This window comes from Cyprinodon tularosa, unplaced genomic scaffold (genome assembly GCF_016077235.1).
Source record: "Cyprinodon tularosa strain WSP-4 unplaced genomic scaffold, ASM1607723v1 ctg11, whole genome shotgun sequence".
Taxonomy (NCBI): domain Eukaryota; kingdom Metazoa; phylum Chordata; class Actinopteri; order Cyprinodontiformes; family Cyprinodontidae; genus Cyprinodon; species Cyprinodon tularosa.
In genome coordinates this window covers 2048506-2071421 of record NW_024037893.1, presented here as the reverse complement: position 1 = coordinate 2071421, position 22916 = coordinate 2048506, and the positions used below count along the sequence as shown (strand labels likewise).

General features: G+C 38.5%; 1 protein-coding gene across 1 annotated transcript in view; it reads right to left on the bottom strand.

The window, feature by feature from the left end:
- Positions 1-22916, bottom strand: part of LOC119790089 (ataxin-7) — a 41927-nt gene that overhangs the window by 13958 nt on the left and 5053 nt on the right. Inside the window, exons 3-5 of the mRNA XM_038295435.1 lie at positions 12594-12806; positions 12320-12388; positions 1880-1984 (exon numbers count right to left, since the gene is read on the bottom strand). Of these exons, the coding sequence (XP_038151363.1) occupies positions 1880-1984; positions 12320-12388; positions 12594-12798 (379 nt within the window). The 5' untranslated portion in view covers positions 12799-12806. The remainder of the gene's footprint in view (positions 1-1879; positions 1985-12319; positions 12389-12593; positions 12807-22916) is intronic.

Genomic DNA, 22916 nt, shown 5'->3' with positions numbered 1-22916 from the left:
CCCTTGGTACCAATTGAGCATCGTTGCAACGCCACAGCCTACCTGAGTATTGTTGCTGACCATGTCCATCCCTTTATGACCACAATGTACCCAACTTCTGATGGCTACTTTCAGCAGGATAATGCGCCATGTCATAAAGCTGGAATCATCTCAGACTGGTTTCTTGAACATGACAATGAGTTCACTGTACTCAAATGGCCTCCACAGTCACCAGATCTCAATCCAATAAAGCATCTTTGGGATGTGGTGGAACGGGAGATTCGCATCATGGATGTGCAGCCGACAAATCTGCAGAAACTGTGATGCCATCATGTCAATATGGACCAAACTCCCTGAGGAATTCTTCCAGCACCTTGTTGAATCTATGCCACGAAATATTGAGGCAGTTCTGAAGGCAAAAGGGGGTCCAACCCGTTACTAGCATGGCGTACCTAATAAAGTGGCCGGTGAGTGTATATGACTGTAAATGACTGAATGTAGAATACTTTGTGTCGCCTGACTTGAAAAGTCACAATACAATTACAGGCCACTTTTTCACCATTTAGAATGAGATCAGGGTTTCTGGTCTAGCGTAAACACCGTACTGGGACTCCCCAGAATGACATCTGGAAGGAGAATATGGAGTAAAGGCTACCAGGAGAGCTGCTCATCTTTATGGCCATGTATGGTTACACTGAGCTTTAATTTGACTCCTTGCTGCAGAGCTGAAACAAAGATGTGAGCTGAAATTGATTTGAATTATATTTGATCAAAACACAACATTAAGAATCTAGAGGAAAAACTGAGATTTTAAAAAGCCGCAAATAATAAGAGCTCGCTCTAACTACTGCAGGGGGAATCTTCAGCTCCTGGAAAGCTACAATGAGGGATTTAAACCAGATGGCTTGTATTCTGACTGGTGCATTATGTGAATCATCACTGCAAAACTAAACCCAAAAAAGGTATAAAACATACAGAAATCACTGTGACAACTCATTATGACATTTTTTTTTATCTATGAATCAGATTTTGAGTCTGTGTAACAAAATCACAATGATCTTTCTGCATGTCAGTCACCTACTAGTATGGTTTTAACTTTCTGACAGGGTGCTATCCTCCGACTTCTCCTCTACGTCTCAATTAGAAACCTCCGTGACAGGATTAAAAGCCAATCAATGAATGAAAGCATGTTATAAATAAAACCCAGACTATATAGATCTACACAGTGTTGGTAATATAATTGTAAAGGTAATTGCTGCAAGACCATTGCAACTACTTTGCTTCCCCCTTGTGGCTGACCTTGACAAGACTCACTGCTGTGACACTTCAGAAAGAATAAAAGGCACTGAGAAGTAACTACCAACGAATACGAACACTGAAACGGTAGATTTATCAAATATTGATAGGAAGAAGCGAGACACAGCAGGAGCAACTCTGAGTTTTTTTTATTAAACATAGTCCTCAAACCTCTCCGCTGATCCATTTTTGCATGTTACTCCTGACCTTCATCTTAACACTCCTTTTAAAAAACAATATGGTCAACCAGCAAATTTCTCCATGATGTCCAAAGTGTTGATCAAGCCGTTAATACGACAGCCCTGGACAGGAACATCTTTGCAAAATCATTCTATAATTCTGACTTTAGAACCGATTGTTTTTATTCATCAACAGAAAAATGTATCCAAGTAAATACAAGAAGCAAATTTGTGTACGTTGTTCCGCTGTTAAAAAAATGTACATTGGAATCTGAAGAAATAAGCACCAACCTAGAGTTTTAATTTTAACGGCAACATAAAAACATGGATAAAAAATAAATAAAAAAAACTCAAAAAAGAAACTTTATAAGCCATATGACTCATAGGCTGCACAGCTGCAAGCAGCTGTTTTTGGTAACACTCACCGTAGTGTGCTTGGAAGGCTTGTGGCTTGACCACATGACCACAGTGGTTGCACATCACCAGGTAGAAGTCGTCCTGCGCGGGACACTGACCAAATACGGGCATGTCTGTAAAAAGTGAAGGAGACAAGCAGAGAGACAGAGAGCACAAAGTGAGAAGAGATAAAAAAAAACTTTGACCTGTATTCAAACAGACGGTTCTGCCAACTGGGGATCATCCAACACATTCATTCAACTCTGAAAGATTCGTCTATTGTTGTAGTAACATTCTGATGCCTGTTATTAGGTCTATTTTTAGATAATGGAAATATTTTGTTTTGTTTGCATCACTAAAAGGAACATCAGAAAAAGAAATTGTTAGCAGATCAGTCTCAAAAGCAAATTTAAAGAAAAAAAGCTGTTTATCACACAGAACATCATATTTCTTGAATATATTGTAAAATGTGGACTACTATGTGACAAACAGCCTTGTAAAATCTGTACATAGGAGTTTGTTCTAATATGAACTGGAGACAAAGATCAGCAGGGAGGAAAATGATAAGATGAAAATTGAACAAAAAAAATTAAGTTTATGAGAAAAGAATCAAAAGCAGTGGACTCACACTGTCTAAGACTTACTTTCTTTAAATATAAACTAACACAAGTCTACAAACTGGATAAGAGAAATTTTGCCAAGGGGCTTAAAACATAGTTTACAGAGACTGATAATGGAAAGCTGGATTTCTAAATCTTTTTTGCAAAACTGATGGTAAAGTTTGACTTTTTGATCCATTTAGATTAGATAGATTAGATAGAGACGGGTCCTGCCAATGAACAGCTCGAGACCACAAACGTGTTACCCAGTACAACTTGCAACCTTCTTCTTTAATCAGTCTCATTAAGTCAAAAACATTCCCCAAAAGCTGTTTAATACAAAAACTTAGAAATCATATCAATTGGCTCCACTTCAAACTGCAACCTATTTGAAAAGAAAGCAAAATTTAACGCAGAGTTTCTGAAAATAACCATCACTGTAAGTTCTATCACTGTTTTAATCACTGGCTCATTCAAAGTCCAGACATAATCTCCACTAAGCTCACTGTTCAATCTCAGCTTCTAGGTTTTCAGTAACTGCAGAAAAAAGAATAACAGCTTTAAACCCATATATTATTTCACTTTCGTATTACGATCATATCATAACTTTGTGATAAACAATCAAAACAGGTTATAGAAAAAGTTTGGTTTGAAGGATCAAAATGTGAAGAAAAAAACTCTATGGAGGTTAATGCTTTCCTGTTGCTCTGGGCGTACAGCTCCTCTGTCTCCATCTCCTCACATCTTATAAGGCTCTCACACAAATCAGGAACAGAGAGTGTTCAAAATCCACCAGCAGAATCAGAAACTCCCCCATTAAGGAGCCTAATTAAGAGATCGCCTGGGGCACCATGATGAGATGAGTAGACAAGAGGATACAAGAGAAGCCAAGTGGAGCCCCTCTCCAATACCTACTTGGCGAGGGTTGTCAAGTGTTCTCCAAACATCACTTGCTGAGCCTGGAAGGGTTGAGAGCCATTAAGCAAAGACCGTAGAAAAGCATCTACCTGCTGGGCTCCCTCTCAGAGGGGTCCTGTGTGGATAAATTGACCAGCCTGAGGCTTCTTAATATGTCAATTGGTTGAAGCATTTTTGCCAAGTGTCTGCTTTAGCAGCAGTAGCGGGGAAAGACTTAATGCAGAACGTCCAGCTCATGCAGTAAATAAAAAGTCTTTACTCAACATCACAAACGCATGTCTTTTATATAGAAAATGATGTGGACATTTTCTGTCTGTCATTCTAAAAGCACTGCTAAGCAAAACCTCAGATCCTTTTAACTTCAAAACCTCAGATTACATGTTAGGTGTTACAGATTAGATGGTTAGAAAGTACAGAACAGAGTCAGTCCCTGACATACTCCTTTGTGCTGCTGCCAGCTGTCTAGAAAAAAAAAACTAAATAAAAACAAAGCAGCCACACTTTACCTTTGAATCAAACAAGACAAACCCAACCTTTTGTCCTTGCTGGAAAATACAAGCAGGGTGTAGAAACCTCCAGAGGATCAGCTATTACGCTTATTAGACAGACATGTCTGTTAGGTCAGTTCTACCCAGCTAATTAACCAATTAATGTGGTCTTATTTTACTGTGTGTTACTCCATGAAAAGCAGAGCATTGACAGTGCTTGATAAGGTTGGGTGATATGTAACAAGTTTCCAAGCGATAAGTCCAACAAATGGCGATATATTCATACAGGTGACTGTGGGGAAAGACAAGCACACCCTCAAGCCATTGTAACACCGTGGCAATTTAGACCAGCGTATTCCTGACGTACGAAAAACCTGGCAAAAACAATGGCATGCGTAAGATAAGTTATGGGTATGTGTAGTATAAGTTATGAGTACGCTAAATCACCCTGGCACACGTCGACATACGGTCAACTTACCTCTAACTTATGCCACACATGGGACATAAGTCACAGGCAAGTTATCTATTCGTTGAGATACCTTAAGTGTAAGGTACTCATAAGTCGTTGTGTCTAGCTTATCCAAAACCTATGAGTTAGGCCCCGTCCACACAAAGTCAAACCCTGGTCTAAACGCACAAATTTTTCACCAAACCAGCCCCTCATCCATACGAAGCCGGCGTTTCGGGGGTCTGTAAACGATCTTTTTTTTATTAAGCCTTCAGAGTGGGAAGATTTTGAAACGGCGTTTTCGCGTTTCCATCTTTAGGCTCTAACCGCATTTTTTTTTCTTACACGCATGCGTCATAGCGTCGCCTCTAAACACGCATGCGCGACACAGTATCACAACAACAATGGCGTCGTACTGTGTTGAATGGTTGCTGCTCATGCTACTCACCCTGCTGTCGGGCTTACAACAGAATCTTCTTCTTCTGGAATATCTCCAGGAAGAACAGAGCAATATTGACGACATAGTTCAGCACCTGAATTTGACTGCAGCACGAAAATGGACCCGCAGGGCAACCATGTATAAATATTACTGCGCATGCCCAACATTTCGTTGCCTGTTTTCGCCCATTTTTGCTTTGGCACCACAGCGCCACTTACAGGCCTGGCATACATTTTGCAGCGTTTTCATGCATTCGTGTGGACGATCACATTTATTTTATGTCTCCTTCTTTACAACAAACGTTCTGGAAAATATTAGCGTTTCGTGTTCGTTTTGACTTCGTGTGGACGGGGCCTAACTTGTGCATAGCTCTCCAACGCATATTTATAGTATTTGACGTGTTCCAGACAACCGCTGAACGTGTTTCTAACTTAAAGCTACTGTATAATGGTGTATTGGCAGCATTTTGGTATAAAAAGGGGGTTCACAGGAGGAAACCTTATGAACTGCTTTAGACTAAATCCCCATTATAGGGTGAGTGAAATGGTGAGTGTGATGGATCCTCCCTGCATTCCTGTCCACGGCCAACAAACGTCCTAATATCGAGTGATAAAAGCCATTCCCAACAAATCTTATGTAAAAAGAACATCAAATTTTTTGCTCTGCAGCTTTGCGCTCCAAATACATGGTGTGAAGTAGTCATAATATCGTGGAGAAAACTGATTATTAAGAAGGATTTAGTTTTAAATACTGATTAAATAAAATACTGATGCATACACTGGATGGGGGATCAGAGATTAATATCTTATTCTTTTGAATCATATACTGGTCGATTTGACACAGGCCTAAAAGGTTCCTACCCCTTAGACTTCAGTATTTAAAAAAAATGTTTATCTGTATCTTCGACAAATAAAACAGCATTAAGCTGAAGGAGGCTTCAGACTTGTTCAATCAGAACTAGTTTGAATGTTCTACATTTAATTTTTCAATTAGAATTCAGTCTGAGTTTGTTATACTTATTGGTCTTACAGGTCACAGAGCGGTTAAATGTTTAAATAGATTTTTTGAATAAGTGTGCATTTTTCTCTAACCTCTGAGTCTCATGAGTTGACATTAAATCCGGGAGAAATTAATTTATTATTATCTACTAGAGTGCAGATGAAGTGTTGAGCATTAAAAGCAGTAAAAAGCTTTCTAGTAAGTAGCGGTGTGAGAAAAAAATCATTTAGGCCATATACCATGATTTTTGGCTGCCTGATATAATATCAATCTTTTAGTTCCTAGTATAAATTTTTTTTAAAGCAAAACATTTTTACCTAAAACTGAGGGAAAATGGGCTACCTTTGTACCGCCACTCCGGTAGATAGCGCTGTGGAGCCCTTTTGCTGTGCGGCGCAGCGCTATATCTGTAACTGAGGCAGCCACAGTGAAAGACGTGGTCCGACTCAAACTCAAAGACACATGGATACCAAAATAAGTGAACGATCAATATTATCTGATGAACATATAGAGGTTGCTTTTTTATCTATACATTTAATTCGATTTATATGGTGACCATGCAATATAGGGTTAATATCGTATTGTGATCCACGTATGGGGACACGTATCGTATCACAACACCCATGCCAATACTCACCCTACTAGTAAGCCTAAAAATATTTGCATCATTAGCAATGGAGGATGTTTCATCCAAGCACTTCATTGTAATCATGACCTTTGTGATTCAATATACATTGTGCAGCTCTGGATGGAACTCTGCAAGGTTATAATACTGTAAGAACCTCACAAGAAGAAAAACAAAATCACAGTGGAGAAGAATAACTGGGCACAAGAGCATAGAGACCCCTAAAAAAAACACACATCAGGGGGAACAAAACCAAACAAAAAGCAGAGAAGCAGGCCTAGGCGACAGGGAGGAAGAGAGAAAAGAAGAAAGAGAGCCTGGGAGTCTGAGACGAAGGAAAACAATGAGAGTCTAGTTAATTTCTGCATCCTCAGCCATGGCAGTGATGGATGATCTAGGTGTGATGGTAGCAGCTCTAACAGCCTCTGAGCAGCACACATGCTGGCTCAGTCTGACCCGTGGCTGACAGCGGCGCTACGTTTCCCGGCTCTGCAAACTGTGACAGAGCCACTGTAAAATTCATACAAAAAAACAATAACAGACTGCTGAATTCATAAATTATTAATTGCCATTTATTTCAACGAAGTGTGTGTTAAGTTAATGACCAATGTAGAAATGCAGCTATACCACAGGAGGCCTCTAACGATGACTCATAACGGAGAGGTGTAGTCATCCACTTTTGGTATCCCTAGTCTCCCCTACACACACACACAGGCTGTTTGTATCAAGGCAAACTTCAGGCACAAGCAGCATGAATTGATTGGGCTCTATGACACAGACTACAGTCACCAACAGACGCTGCTAAATGACAAAGACACGTTTCAAGCTGGCAGCCCTGAAATCTCAAAACAACCCGCTCTGCCAGTCAGCCTTCGTCTGACCAGGAGAACAATTAATCTGACATGTCTTCAAATGCCAAGTCCTCACACAGATCCAGAGAAATCCCTCTGAGAGCTGGCCATAAATGGATGCTGGGATGTTCTAAATGCTTCAGGAGCCAATAATAAATGTTAGTGTCGCAAAAAAATTTGTCAATCACAATTAGGCTGATGGGCTTATTGTTTATGAGTGAATAGGTCCACCTCAGCACTAACTCCCATCGCATTTCAACACAATGGCTGAATACCCTGAAAGTTGACAACATTACACTGAATTTGGCCAAATTTTAATGAGCATAACGGTCATAGAAACTGTGTTTTTAAAAACCATTTACTTCGTTTGTACATAGGTATACATAAAAAGCCTTTCTGAGGAACTGGAGCGACAGCTATAAAAACGTGGGACGCCTGCTCTCCTCAGACTGAACGTTTGCACGCAGGTGAACATGCGCCCCTCAAAGAGAAAAAGAGCAAAACCTCTGAAGACTGGTGGAGTGTCCTGGTGCTGAAAAATTCCCAAATGACTGCTCTTGTTAAGCAAAACCCCCCAATGATTAGTGTTTATTTTTATTTATCTATTTATTCTTCTACCCAATAAACTGCAGCATCATAGCTGCACAGTGCTGGATCACAGCAACATCTCATGTGGTTAATCTGAGTTTCCATATGAAGGAGAGATGTGAATGTTCCGCTCAGCATGGAGAAGGGGTAGAGAAACAAAGTGGGCTTAATTAGCACAAAGGCAAAAAAAAAGAAAAAAAGATATGGCTGATGGTCTTAAATTAAATGTACACCAACCACCTTGTTTACCAATTTAATATTAGATACAGCACCACAGGCCTCTAGTTAACTCTTAACTTTCTGAAACTGTTTAAAATGGGGAGCGGCGGCCTAGTGGTAAGGGCATTGCGCTTGGAATCCAGAGGTTCTGATTTCAAACCCCACTCCCACGGACTGACACTCTGGGACCCTAAGCAAGACCCTTAACCCCCACCCTGCTCCCTGGGTGCCGCAAAATGGCAGCCCGGTGCTGCCCAAAGAGGATGGGTTAAATGCAGAGAGGTCATTTTGATGCTCTGTACTTGTGACAGTTTAATGACAATAAAAAAGCTGGGAAAAAAGAAAGAAAGTCCAGATTAAAACACGAGATGAACAGGAATGTTGTTCAATGCTATACTAGTGGTATAATTTATAATACAATAATGGATAACTATAAACTACGCGCATTTTGGTTTACAATAAAGTGAGGATCAAGAGTAGCAAATGCAAAAGTTTAATTCTACTAGAGCTGCAAACATAGCAAAGGGCTAATGCAATATTACTATGAAACAAAGAACCAATTGGATGGAATATTTGTCGAGATATAACATCTTAAGTGTGATGCATTAATGCTCCTCATACCAACAATCTATCAGTCCAGTTAAATGGAGTCGTAACTTCACTCAACATCCACACCAGGTCCATTTCTTTAGCTGACATGAGACTTAAGAGAAAGTTCAGGCCGTTCTGTAATGCTAAAAGAATGAAACTCATCTGGACAAAGAGGGTTTTATTAAGGGTTTCATTATTGCACGTTCTAAAGGAAATCTAACCTAATATATTATTGGAATGAAGCACATACTACCCTAATAAACAATCTTCTACATGTTGATACAGATTTCTGACTTTATTAGAGGTCTACTCTGTCAAATAGAGATTAGACATTTGATCACTGGTCAAATATCTGCACCAGTCCAAGCAGTTCATTAAACCAGTGATAATGTGATAAAGATATATTTGTGAATGTATCAAGTACGTGTTAAAATTCTACATTTATCTTTACTGTACATTTCTGAGTCGTCGTTCTTTGACATAAGCTAGAAGAAAGAAATGTTGTACCAAGAGTTGAGACTTATGATACAAGATGACCAAGAATCAGAAACAGTGACGTTCAACATGAGCATCTTAGAAAAAAACTGTTGAAGAGGAGCAGGAGTGTGTTTTCAGACAGAAAGCAGTGTCCGATGTATAAGCCATAGAGCAGGGGGGGAGCGTTGGATCTAAAAACCAAACCAGTTTGTTGCTGGTTAAGAAAAAAAGAAAAAAGTAAAGTAGAGAAAGCTCCATACTCCTGCTTGAATGCAGAAGCAATCTACAAAAAGCAACTGCATCATATTTTCAGATGAGGAGTACTAGATGGAACAATCTTCAGCTTACATCTCTGATATACAAAGAGTTCAGGCTTGTTAAGAGACTGCACCTGTAGGCGCTGTAGCTCTGCACAGCAGAGCTAACCTCTGGACTGCACAGGTTTAGAGTTAAAAATACCTGCTGCTGGGTGCATACATTAGGTATGTACATCCTAAGGGATTACCCATACCTTATTTCTTAAGTTGCTTTCACATTCAATTTAAAATCCTGTGACCAGACTGTTGTAGGGGGGTAGAGATGCGTTCCTACAAAACTTAAGAGTTTAGAACATTTGAAGCTGCTTCTGTAACATATTTCAGCGATAAATGAAACCCCTTGCATTAACACAAGGTCTGTACTCAGAATATGGTTGGGGATTGTTTCCTTAGCCAGTAATATATTGCACAGTTCTGCCCTGTGATCCTCTTGCTGGCTGCCCAATTTATTCATTGCTTTTAATACAAGCACAGATGTTTGCCTTCCTCCATATGTCACAGACTCTACAGATTACCATAAACGTCCCAATATGATATATGGTGTGATTCAGGTGTACTCGTTCACATCATAATGTGTCCGCTACGCGACTATCGGCTATTTTGGATGTCTTGTTTCAGGTCAACCTTTTAAAGAGATCAGATGTTCAGAAACTAAAAGGGGATGTGAAACATCAGCTGGCATCGATAAAAAAACTCCATGGTGTTTATGCGATTCCTTCCTGGGGGATTGGCAGCGTTATCACGGCCGCGCATTGCTACAAAAAGGCTTTGCCCATCTTTCCCTTATTTATGAGCAACACCATGATTTTGTAGCATGATTGCTGGTGTTGCTTTTTTTTAAACATTTGGTTTTCTGAGCTAAAATTATTTTACTCAACAGGAGAAACCAGGTTTACAATATCTGATCATTGGAGTTCCCAGTCATTCTTTGGGAAAGGTTCCTAAGAAACCCTCCTAGTTGTGAGCTTCACTCTGTGCTGCAGTCATCCATCGATTCACCAACAAGAGATTTAGCAATACTATCATTTAAGATGACCAAGAAATTCATGCAGTATTTTCAAGGTAAACCCTGCCTTGAGCAGGTTGCAATATAACTTTAAATTAGAACCTCTCCATCAAACCCAAGTTTTTATTAAGGAAAACAATCTATGCCCTTTGTCAGCCACTGCGCCTTAATCAAGCTTTCTACGTACTCAATCCTATTAGCCCTTTTTAATTTATTCTTAAATGTATTTGTATTAACGCTCATTTGAAATATTGGCCTGCAAACCAGACAGAATCGGTATTTGAGACTCATTGAGTAAAGTGGCCTTATAAACCCATGTGAAGCACTGCTCTCAGTGTGGTTCAAGGTGAAACTTTTTACATTTTTAAAGCACAGATGGACAAATGACCAAACTGCATCTGCATTCTGCTCAGAGATTGATAGATTGTGTTAAACACCAAGTTCAATGATCCTGTTCTGATTTAGTCAAAACTGCATTTAAAAAAAATGCTCATTATAGTTGTAGAGATATTCAGAAAATACTTGACCCTGATTCATTATTTGCTAGATTTAAAAAATTTTTTTTATGAAATAGTTGTTCTCCCTTTAAGTTACGTTTTTAAATACGTAACTAGGAAACTGTTTTTAAACCTTTGATGCAGGTGAATTAGTTTGTAAAACTGATGCTTTCTGTCTGTGTTGTTTCCAAGTCTAGGTAATGGTTTAGAGTACTGTGCCTCATCTTGTCCATAAATCCCCAACGAAATCACATCTCTGCGAGACATTCTGGGTGAAATAAAATTTAGTTTAGAGGTTTATTTCCCAGCATCTACTTTAATAAATATAGGATAAATAACTAAGTAAGAAATAGAAAATAATAGTTATCTCCTAAAACACTGTTGTTTTTATAAAGAAAACAGATCAAGGCTTTAAAGTAAAGGGAAAGAAAACTGTTTATCCTTTAGACAGATAGAAATCAATAAATTAGATACAACTTTTTGTAGACCACTTTCATTTTAGGGAATATTATGCATTTCTTAGTTTTTTAATCATTTATATTTCAGCAAAGAACTAATGTCTTAGCTTTACTTATTTACTAGGTATATTTATATGCTCGGTATTTAATTTATTTTCTATTTTTTAATTAGAGAAATGTTGTTAGGGAGTGTATGGTTAAAGTTTCTTTTTCTAAGTCTACTATTATTCTGTTAAAGTATCTATACTGCAAATATCTGATTTGAGATGGAGCACATGCTCAACTGCAAAACATTTGTTATATTTACATGTTTTAGGCAAGTTTAGTAAAATGATGCAAGCTTAATGTCTTTTCTTCCTTTGAATAGTGAATATAATATCGTCTTGCATTTTTCATTTTAGCATAGTAAAAATAGGACTACTACAAATTAGTTAATAGCAGCCTAATAAAACAATAGAAAATATTTTGAAAGTTTTATGGAATCATCTGAATAATTTTAGAAGTAAAACATTTTAGTTATTTTGGTTATACAGATTTTAAAAGTCTGCAACTGTCTTATTTTTTTATTTTTTAACCTGCATACATGATGTTATTTTACGTTCATTCAGATTAAATCTAATCTTTTGACATAAAACATTTAGACACTTCCTCACCCATCAAAGGAAATGTTTTAGATCAGCTTTCAATGAGAACAATAAGCGGTGAGTACAAACTTAACTGCTGACTCTTACTGTTCTTTTTCTACAGATGTAAAGGTGAAAGTAAACACGATCAAAAACATGCTTACTACACAGTAACCACTACTTATGTGTCTATAGGCATTGGTTGTCTGTAAACTGACTGAATCAAGTGTCTAAAGTGTGTTGAGCCAGTGTGTATGTTATGTTCAAACCCCCAGAACCAAAATACACCTTTGGCCCTACAGCGAAAAAAAAAAAAAAACACTCACCTTCTCTGCACAAACGCATGGCTTCTCGATTTTTCCCCAAGTCTTTAAAACTTTCCTCCGATTCAGCACCTGAAAACAAGGTGATCCGATACAGGGACAGATAAATAGTTGCACTTGCTTGTGTGCTGCTGCTGCCAGTAGCGTTTCTTCATATCCAGCCTGAAAACTGCATGCAATCGGCCAAATAAAAAAGAAAAAAAAAAGGGACGGGACTGGGAACTGTCGCGGTTCCCTTTAGCTTCCTCCCGCACGTTCGGGACGCCGAGGAACTCACCGTCGTGTCCGTGGAGTTTGGCGGCGTCGACCCAGCTGCTCCAAGGCTGTCCCAGCATTATTTCAGGACTAGGCAGCGATCTCCGCTCCGCAACAGTCGCCATTGCTGTGGAGCCTTCTCCCCGCTGGATCTGCTGCTGCTTCAGCTGCTGCCTGGCCGCTCGGCGCTGCTCCCCCCTGACGTCATCCTCGGCCCTTTCCGACATTCTTTCCGCTACAATGTAACAACAGAGAGAGTCAGCACTGGGCGCGCGCGGGATAGGACGACCCATTGATTATTCAAATTATAATAATTATTATTAAAATAATAATAATGTTATTTATTCCCAGACGAAATTCTAGGATGAAATACAAATATATAAATGAACGTGTGCAGTAACCCATATGTAACAGTCTGCTGGCAGTTCAGCAGGAGGTCTCTAGGTCACTACTAGTGAACACTTGTGTGTCACTTGACTCATAATGCGCTCAGAAGCATGGTTCATCAGAACCCATACTGACACATTATAGCATTATGATTCTAATAAAATCCGTGTGCAAATATGCCTTCAAGGGCCTATTACCTATGCTTTGCTGATTATCATTTTACCAAAAACAAGGTGTTCCTGTGTAGCCAGGAAAACTAGCCCCACCCACCAGTGGTCAAAATTATTTTTGCCTGCGAGTCTAGTCTAGCCTTGAACAGTGCTCCAGGCCCTAGAACTGGCTGGCCAATCACAATGCAGAGATGTGTTTTGAATTTTTGGATGCAAAGTGGGCGGGGTTTCGAGGGCATGACGACAAAGCTGTGCGACGCTGGATAAAGCACAACAAGGAAGTTGGCAACAACTATTGAACAGTAGCATGCACTGCACCAGCAGCAGTTTTCAATGTAGCGCTCCATTGAAAGCAAAAGGTTCTCTTTTCTGTTGCTGTTTTTCAATAAAAGCATGTTTTAATATCATTTGAGGCAAGGCTATTATACTTTAAAGCGTCACTATATGGTCCATGTACCAATTTAATGCGTAATTAAATGATGGCGATTTTTGACTCAGCTTTGGAACTAGTTTTTGAAGGATTAGTCTTGAGTTTTTCATTGAAACATGAGCATGAAGAGGCTCTACGCTCTTTCATTTTTAAGAAGGACGTATTAGCCGTTTTACAGACAGGCTGTTTGTTTACACTCCCCCACCATCTTTCTGTCGTACTTCCTACGTCACAGTCAGTTGTGCTCATTGGTCAGAGCGTTGGCCAATAGGCACAGACACGGTTTGAAAGAAAACGGGTTGTTCTCATCAACAATCTTCAATTCTCAGGGGCCAGACTAAATTAGATATTTAATCTCACATTTAGTCTGGGTTATCAGGCTAGTTTCTGTGGTCATTACTGGATCAAAATGATGTGAGACAACACTGAAGTAGGTTGTGGAGTTAAAATGAATCTTGAAAGTATTTCACATATGCAGCTTTAACCAAAAAAAAAACATGGGAGAAAAGTCCAACGTTGTTAGACCTAGAAATTTAGATTTATTTTTTTATTTGTTATGCCTAATTCTCACCATACCATCTGAATGTCCCAGCTGATGTAGACTCGCCAGACCAGGCCACCTTCCCCCCATTATTGTCTAATTTTGCTGAGTCTGTGTGAACTGTACTCTCAGTTTCCTGCTCTTAGCAGATAGGAGCAGCATCCTGTGTATCTTATGCTGTCTTAGCCCACCTGCTTCAAGATTTTACATGCTGCATACTTAAAAACGGTATTCTACATGCTTGTTACTAAAGTTATTAGTGCTAATGTTGCCTTTCCATTACTTCATGTCAGAGAGTCCATTTCCTCAATATATCAAGGAATTCTTATCCACACAGATAGTGCTCACTGGATATTTTCATACCATTTCTATAAACCTATGAGATGGTTCCATGTTTGATCATATATATTTAATGCTCTAAACTTTTTTGAACCTGTTTTTTTTCTCCAACAACACTTATATTTGATCACTGTTGCACTTAAAGAAATGGAAATGTAATGAAAGCTGTACAAAATAAAATTTCGTTTTGTATACACTCTGTGTAAACAAAATTACAATAAAACTTGTCTAAGTCTAATAAAAGTTGTCCAAGTTTCTGGGAAAAAACTTAAATCCTGCTTCTTATACACTGTGATGCACCCTTTGACTTTCAGCAAGTTATATTACATCTATTTGACAAGATGGTTAGACTTGTTGCTATGTGTCTGGCTGAGTCAATCGTGTGTAAACAAGTAATTAAACAAGTGTATCTAATAAAGTGGTCAATATGTGTATATACAAGCATAGCCTTTAAACAAATACTGATAATAGCACACAGATTTGCTGTCATTGGATACTGTACTACTTAAAGAATATAAAAAAAAAGTTATTTATATTTTCTCTTTTTCTTCACTACATTCTTTAAAAAAACAATGTTTTTTAATGAAAGAAAATCTAAAAATGGTAGTGCACAATTCTGTAGATTTCAGACAGTGCAAAGCAGAAAATGACACGGACAAAGCAAAGTTACAGAAATTTCTGTGTGAATACAAACCTATTACATAGAATCAACTGGTATAAATACAAATCATATCTTGTAACAAAACACAAATGCACACATCTCTCATTAGTAAGTATGTCTGAAAAGAAGTAAACTCAATCATATTCATTGGTCCTCCTAGTTTTAACATAGCCTTCCTCTTTCCTATATACCTTAACTTAACAAATATGCTGCCGACATATATATATATATATATATATATATATATATATATATATATATATATATATATATATATATATATATATATATATAAATAAATATAAAAGCATGTATTATCATCTTATTCAGAGGTATGATTGTTCCTTCTAACAGAGCGCTTCGCTCTCAATCTGAAGATTTAAAAGTGGTTCCTGGAATTTCTAAAAGTAGAATGCGAGGCAGATCTTTTAGTTATCAGACTCCTCTCCTGTGGAATCAACTATGAGATTTAGTGCTTGAGGCAGACCCCGTCTATTTTTAAAAGTAGGCTTAAACCTTTATGTTTTTGATAAAGCCTATAGCTAGAGTGGCTCAGGTTATCCAGAGCCATCTCTATAGTTATGCTGCTATAGGCCTAGACTGCTGGAGAACATATATCTATTGATTGATTGCATTTATTGATCTCACAGTGGAGAAATGTACCTGTTACATCAGCTCAAATAGTCAAAGGAGAAGAAGAATGTGTCAAAGTAAGAAAAAGGTGCATGGGATATATAAAGTATATATAGAGCATCCACATATGACAGCTTTTTTTTTGTAGTGTTACTAAAAAGGGTTATTGCACAGTGTGTTTACATGGGTATTTATATAGATGGGTTATTATTTATATGTAGTTATTGCACTGGGTGTCAAATAGTAACAACAATATACATTGCACAAGTTGTTGCTGTTGTAGTGTCACATTGCAGAGTCTGGTTGCAGCAGGGATGAATGACCTACGGTAGCGCTCCTTTTTACAAACGGAGTGTAAAAGTCTTTCACTAAAGGAGCTGCTCAGCTCCTCTACAGTCTGGTGCAGAGCGTGGAAGGTGTTTCCATGATGGATGTAAGCCTGGACAGCACCCTCCTCTCAGCTACTTCTTCCACAGAGTTCAGAGTGTAGCCTAGGAGCCTTTCTTGCTAGTTTGCTCAGTCTCTTTCTGTCCCGCTCCGCGCTGCCATATTTCAGGTCTTTTATTGTCTTAATAGGGATGATTTTGGCATGCAGCTCATGAAAACCCAAACTTCCTATCTCACAATATTAGCATATTTCATCCGACCAATTAAAGAAGAGTGCTCTTAATACAAAAAAAAGTAAACCTTCATATAATTGTGTACAGTTATGCACTCAATACTTGGTCAGGAATCCTTTTGCAGAAATGACTGCTTCAATGCGGCGTGGCATGGAGGCAATCAGCCTGTGGCACTGCTGAGGTGTTATGGAGGCCCAGGATGCTTCGATAGCGGTCTTTAGCTCATTCACAGTGTTGGGTCTTGCGTCTCTCAACTTTCTCTTCACAATATCCCAAAGATTCTCAATGGGCTTCAGGTCAGGAGAGTTGGCAGGCCAATTGAGCACAGTGATACCATGGTCAGTAAACCATTTACCAGTGGTTTGTGCACTGTGAGCAGGTGCCAGGTCATGCTTGAAAATTAAATGTTCATCTCCATAAAACTTTTCAGCAGAAGGAAGCATGAAGTGCTCAAAAATCTCCTGATAGCTGCATTGACCCTGCTCTTGATAAAACACAGTGGACCAACAGCAGCAGCTGACATGGCACCCCAGACCATCACTGACTGTGGGTACTAAACACTGGACTTCTGGTATTTTGGCATTTCCTTCTCCCCAGTCTTCCTCCAGGCACCTCTGCCGCTGTGTCTAGTTCAAAAGGGGCTTGACCTGGACAATGCGGCACCTGGAGCCCATTTCCTGCACACGCCTGTGCACGGTGGCTCTAGATGTTTCTACTCCAGACTCAATCCACTGCTGCCAAAGGTCCCCCAAGGTCTGGAATTGGTCCTTCTCCACAATCTTCCTCAGGGTCTGGTCACCTCTTCTCGTTGTGCAGCGTTTTCTGCCACACTTTTTCCTTCCCACAGACTTCCCACTGAGGTAACTTGATACAGCACTCTAGAAACAGCCTATTTGTTCAGAAATATCTTTCTGTGTCATAGCCTCTTGCTTGAGGGTGTCAATGATGGCCTTCTGGACAGCAGTCAGGTCAGCAGTCTTACCCATGATTGGGGCTTTGAGTGCTGAACCAGGCTGGGAGTTTTAAAGGCCTCAGAAATCTTTTGCAGGTGTTCAGAGTTAATTTGTTGATTCAGATGATTAGGTGCATAGCTCGTTTAGAGACCTTTTTCATGATATGCTAATTTTGTGAGATAGAAATTTGGGGTTTTCATGAGCTGTATGCCAAAATCATCCATATTAAGACAATAAAAGACCTGAAATATTTCAGTTAGTGTGCAATGAATCTAAAATATATATAGGTTCAAGTTTTATCATTACATTATGGAAAATAATGAACTTTATCACAATATGCTAATATTTTGAGAAGGACCTGTATGTCCACATATTTGAAAACAGCTTCTTCCAGCAAAGAATAAGGAAGTGGGCCACTGTGCGCCAGGCTCCATGGCAGCAAGTGGGACACCGAAGTTATGCCCAAATGTAAGGATCTTATTCGACAATTCAGCATTGTTTAAAGACAATACACTGTAAAAAAAAAAACTTTAGCTCAATACTATTCCTTTATAAAACCCCATTATTTATCCTTTTAAGAAGTCTTTGCATGCGACAGTTAAATTTACTTTCACTTTCTATATTAACGAGACAAAACAAGGCTTAACAGTGAATAACATACCATTAAAAATCACACGATGTAAGTGAATATAAATTAGTAAATTCTATTTTAAATAAACAATGTGATGCAAAATTTTCTGTAAAATTTCCATTTTGTAAGTCTTATTTTGCAAATGCGAAATTTCGTTTTGTATACACTCTGGGTATAAAAAATGACAATAAAGTTTGTCTATGTCTATTTACACATTGAACTTTGATTTATAAAAGGAATATAAATGTAGTAGATATAATCCCAGTGTCTATCAGATAAATGTCTATCAGTTGTTGCTATCACAAGCAAAGACTTCAGTCAAATATGAATTTCTTCTCCTTGAGTGTTAAAGGTCATCTGTAAACTCACTCCTGAGCTGCCTAGAAACTGCATGCATAATCTTACAATTTTCAAAAGAAGATTGCAAGAAACATCAAATTCAACCTACAAAGACATGACTATCAGTAGAGTCCAGGAAACCAAAATGAGAGCCCTCTTCGAAGGTCGAGAAAAAAACTGGATCAGTGGTGAACTTGGAGTACCAAAAATACTGCTGGAGCACACTGGTGACTCATCCGGGACGTGTTAAAAAAAACAACAACAACAAAATCTTAAACAGAGGTAATGAAAAGCAAACTTTAAAGGTCCACTATAAATGCTTTTAATGAGCCAAACGTCTGTTTATACGTCTGTGAGCCACATGTGCAATCTATTACCGTAACTCCTATACTTAATGCAGTTATATTTAAAATAAAAATAATCTCAGGAATGAAAAATAAATGCATAAACATATGCTTAATAAAAATTAAAATTCTTTCTTAATGATATGAATTTTTGATAAAACAAAGATCGCCTGAATTTAAACCACAATAGAAACTATATGACATTCCACACCACTAAGTGAGCAGTCTGGCTTTTGATGTAAGAGGATTCCTTTTTTCAGCTCTATGAGAAGATCTTGCTTTTTTTAAACAAAAACTGAAGGACAAGTCTTTTCAAATTGGCCACGCTTGCTCTAATATTTCCATTTCAAATCGAGAACCTTGCTCTTATGCCGGTTTCGGGGGATGAAAGTTTTGTTCCAATTGTCTTTTAACAATCAGTTTTCACTGTCAATTTGTCCTTCTGCAGCGAGTCTGGAACATCATTTTTCATCCAATGCAATCTAGGCTCCTGCTGCGGAGGAAGTGTTGGAGAAACTCCCTGAAAGTGAAGGTAAAGTGCTGCAGCAGTAATGTCTGAGTGTTACAGGATGTCGGCACATCATTGGCATCCATGTTGCTCTATTTCATAGCTGACTTGTCAGCATTTGGTGGTTTTTCCGATATTATAGAAGCAAAGAGAGTAGAGGACTAAGCCACAAACAAAAACAATAAACAAAACACACAAGGCTGTTCCTTATTAACAAAACTTATTTTTCATCAGCAAGACTTTAGGGTAAATATTTGTTAAATTTCAAACAATATTATTCTTTTGAAAATCGTATTACAAATTCCATAAATAAATAAGCAGATGTTGGGGGAGTATTGGCCTCCTGGGTTAGAGCAGTGCGCTTGTGCTCTGAGATGGTTGCATGTACCTGGTTTGATACCCACAGCCTGCACTCTGAGTCCCTGAGCAAGACCCTTAACCCTACACTGCTTCCTAGGTGCCACACAATGGCAGCCCACTGCTCCCCAAGGGGATTGGTTAATATCAGAGATACATTTCTCCAATGTGAGATCAATAACGTTAAATCATGTCCAGTGTATGATACTGGTTGTGCCACCACATTCCAGTACACAGCAGTGGTGTAAATCACATTTCCCTGCAAGATGCCATGGCCATGGCCATGTCGTTTGCTTGCTATTTTATACCTTTAGTGGTTGTTGAAATGAGGTCCATCACAGAACTTTCTGTATTAACCAGGCTTCATTTTATACCTACCTAAAAGGACTTTAATATACACTTTAATATTTATTTTAACTGTAGTCTAAAGCCTTCAGCTGATCCAAAACGCTGCAGCAAGAGTTCTGATGAAAATTAAAAGCTAGCTTCTCTTCATTGGCTTGCTGTTAAATCCTGAGTTTAAAGTCGTCCTTCTCACATATAGTGCCTTAAATGGCCAAGCTCCATCTAATATCAGTGATATGATTGCTTCTGATATTCCCAACAGGGCATTTTGCTCTCAATCTCCAGGTTTACTAGTGGTTCCTAGTATTTCCAAAAGTAGAATGGGAGGCAAGTCGTTAGTCAACAGGCTCAGGTCCGTGAGGCAGACACCCCGTCTGCTTTAAAAGGTAGGCTTAATTTTTTTTCTTTTTGATAAAGCGCATAGTTAAATTGGTTCAGGTTATCCTTATGCTGCTATGGGCTTAGACTGCTGGAGGACATCCTTTTTCATCATTCTGCTTCATTATCTCTCTATTCTCCCACTCTGCAGAATTTGTTAGTTAAATCTCTAATGTTATGCTCTCTCTGCTTTTTCTCATAGTAGCTTCATCTAGTCTGTTCCTGTTTGGCTGTGAGACCATCCTGGAGAGAAATATAAGTTGTGCTTCTGCCATCAAAACCTTTGTTTATTGATATTTGATATCGGCCTGTTTTTCTGACGATGACTGGCTCGATGCAATCAACTGGTTCTCCTTAGTTAGAAAAGGTTTTTCAAGTGTAGTGCCTTTTGTATCTCTGCTTCTTTCTGTAATTATTTAACTTACAAATGAAATCAGCAAAATAAATTGAATGTTTATCATAAGATTTATCATAATTCAACAGTAAATTTCACATGAATTGCAATGATCCTTTTTTTGCTAAATTATTTCACCTAAATCTTAATTTCAAGCATGAACAATGTTCATACTTAAGTTTGGGGGAGGATATACGACCAAGCTGGGACTGAAATAATGCTTCAGAGATTACTCATACCTTCATTGGGCTCAGTTTGCAGTCAGTACTCATCAGTCAGACTTTCCCCACATCGTATTTACATTTCTCTGTTTTAGTCATCCACCACTTTAACCCCTTAAGAGCTCATAAAATTTAATCTGTATGTATGTGTTTGCCTTCTCACGAATAGGCAGGCATACACAAAGAGATGCAGAATGAACAGGGAGAGGAGGTAGTGATTGTTACATTTCACCAATAAAGCTACGAGGTCTCTAATCTGCCATAACATGAGTATACGTGCATGTATGCTGATGGATGGATGGATTGATGGATGGAGCTTTAAGGCAGAATACTAAGAGTATCAACAAGTTAGAAGTCCCACAAACATTTCCATAGTCCACAGAATCAAACAACTCTACTAGCACAAAAAAATAATTAAGGCAAAACAGCTACCATCCGTTCCCTTTACCAGCCTGGTATTTCCTCACACACTAAATAGGATGCTGTAAAGCATGTATCTGCCCCCTCACAGATTTCTGTTGTTTCGGCTTTTTGTCAAACTTAAATCTCTCAGACAATCTAATAAATAATGGCAGAAAACAATGACAAGAGTAAGTCAGGCTTGTGGGAACTGTCGACAACTTACTTTCAAATCTAAATCAAATTTAGGGCCAGTTTTAGGAGGTTTTATTTTTGTCAACAAAGAAAAGTCTAAAAAAGGGATCCCCCAAGATTTTGGGTGTCAGACTCATTTTCACATTGAGCCACATCAGCATTTTCAAGACTTTAAAAGGGACTGGTTAGACAAGTTTAATATAAACCTTCAATTCCATAATTTCATTCACAAAGAGCACTCTGCTCTGGTATTACAAATTTACCCCTGCTTATTTTACAATTCCAGCCGCTTTGTGCAATCCAAAATACCTCTACTTTAGGACCTTTAGGACCTTATGCATTTCATTTTACAGATAAGATTTGGTGACTGACCAAAGAAGACAGATACAGCCCTTCAACAATAATTTTTTTAAGAGCGATGTTGTTGTTTATTTTTTTGGACCTAGAGATTAAGACGCGCCCACAACAAAAAAAGCTGTTTTTAATGGTAGACAAACTTCTTCCAGCTGCCATCGTGCAGCAGTGATTTATCTACCTAAACTTGAGACAGAAGAAAGGAACTGATCCAAAGTAGAGACTAGCCGTTTTTTTTCTTTTACTGCCGAACCAAAACCATAATATAAGGATAAGGAGTTGATAAGGAGTGATAAGGAGTTTTATTTTAAGTGTGTTAACAGACCGCTCCATCTGATAGGGATTTGATTTTAACACAATAAATACAAAATCAGAAAAAAACATAAAAAAAAAAAAAAAGAATAATCTCCTCCAGTGAAGTGCCCTTTACATAAAAAGAAAAAAAAACACATCTTCGCCTCAGTTTTCAGTCTGTTCGATTTTGCACAGTCAGATAAACTAATGAATAACAATCAAAAAACTATAATGTCCCGTATAATATTCAGAACTGGAGAAGAGGAAACAATTCCCACGGGACAAAACTTGTACATTTTTGTCAAGAAAACAAGCATGATTACGTTATTGGGTTTTAGCAGTGTGCACAGGTGGTTAACAATATTACCAGTGGTGCAGAAGACGCACTCTGATGGTGTGCTTGTCTTTGCCCACTATCCCCTGCACAAATATATCATCCTTTGCCATTTGTTGGACTGAAGAATATAGCGGTCGGAATACTTTTACATATCGCCCAACCTTAGTGTCAGGCTGGATTTGATGCTTGGGTTTGAAGGGCTGACACAAAAGCCCCAATGAAACCAATAGTTTTCAGATGACACCTAATGGGTGAACTATAGTCTCCCTGTGTATGAATCTGTCTTGCTGTAAACTCAACCGTTCTGTGAAGAATACAGAGGTTTGATAGAGAACATTAATTAAACAGGCTCATGATGACAAACAATGCAGACAGATCGGGTAAAAAGTCGTGCATCGGTTTGAAGTAGAGCTAGGTTACAGAAAAAAATATTGCATGATTTTAACGTTTCATGAAGACCTTTCAGTCAGTCCTCCAATTATAGAAAAAAGATATTAAACCTGCTCACGCACCAA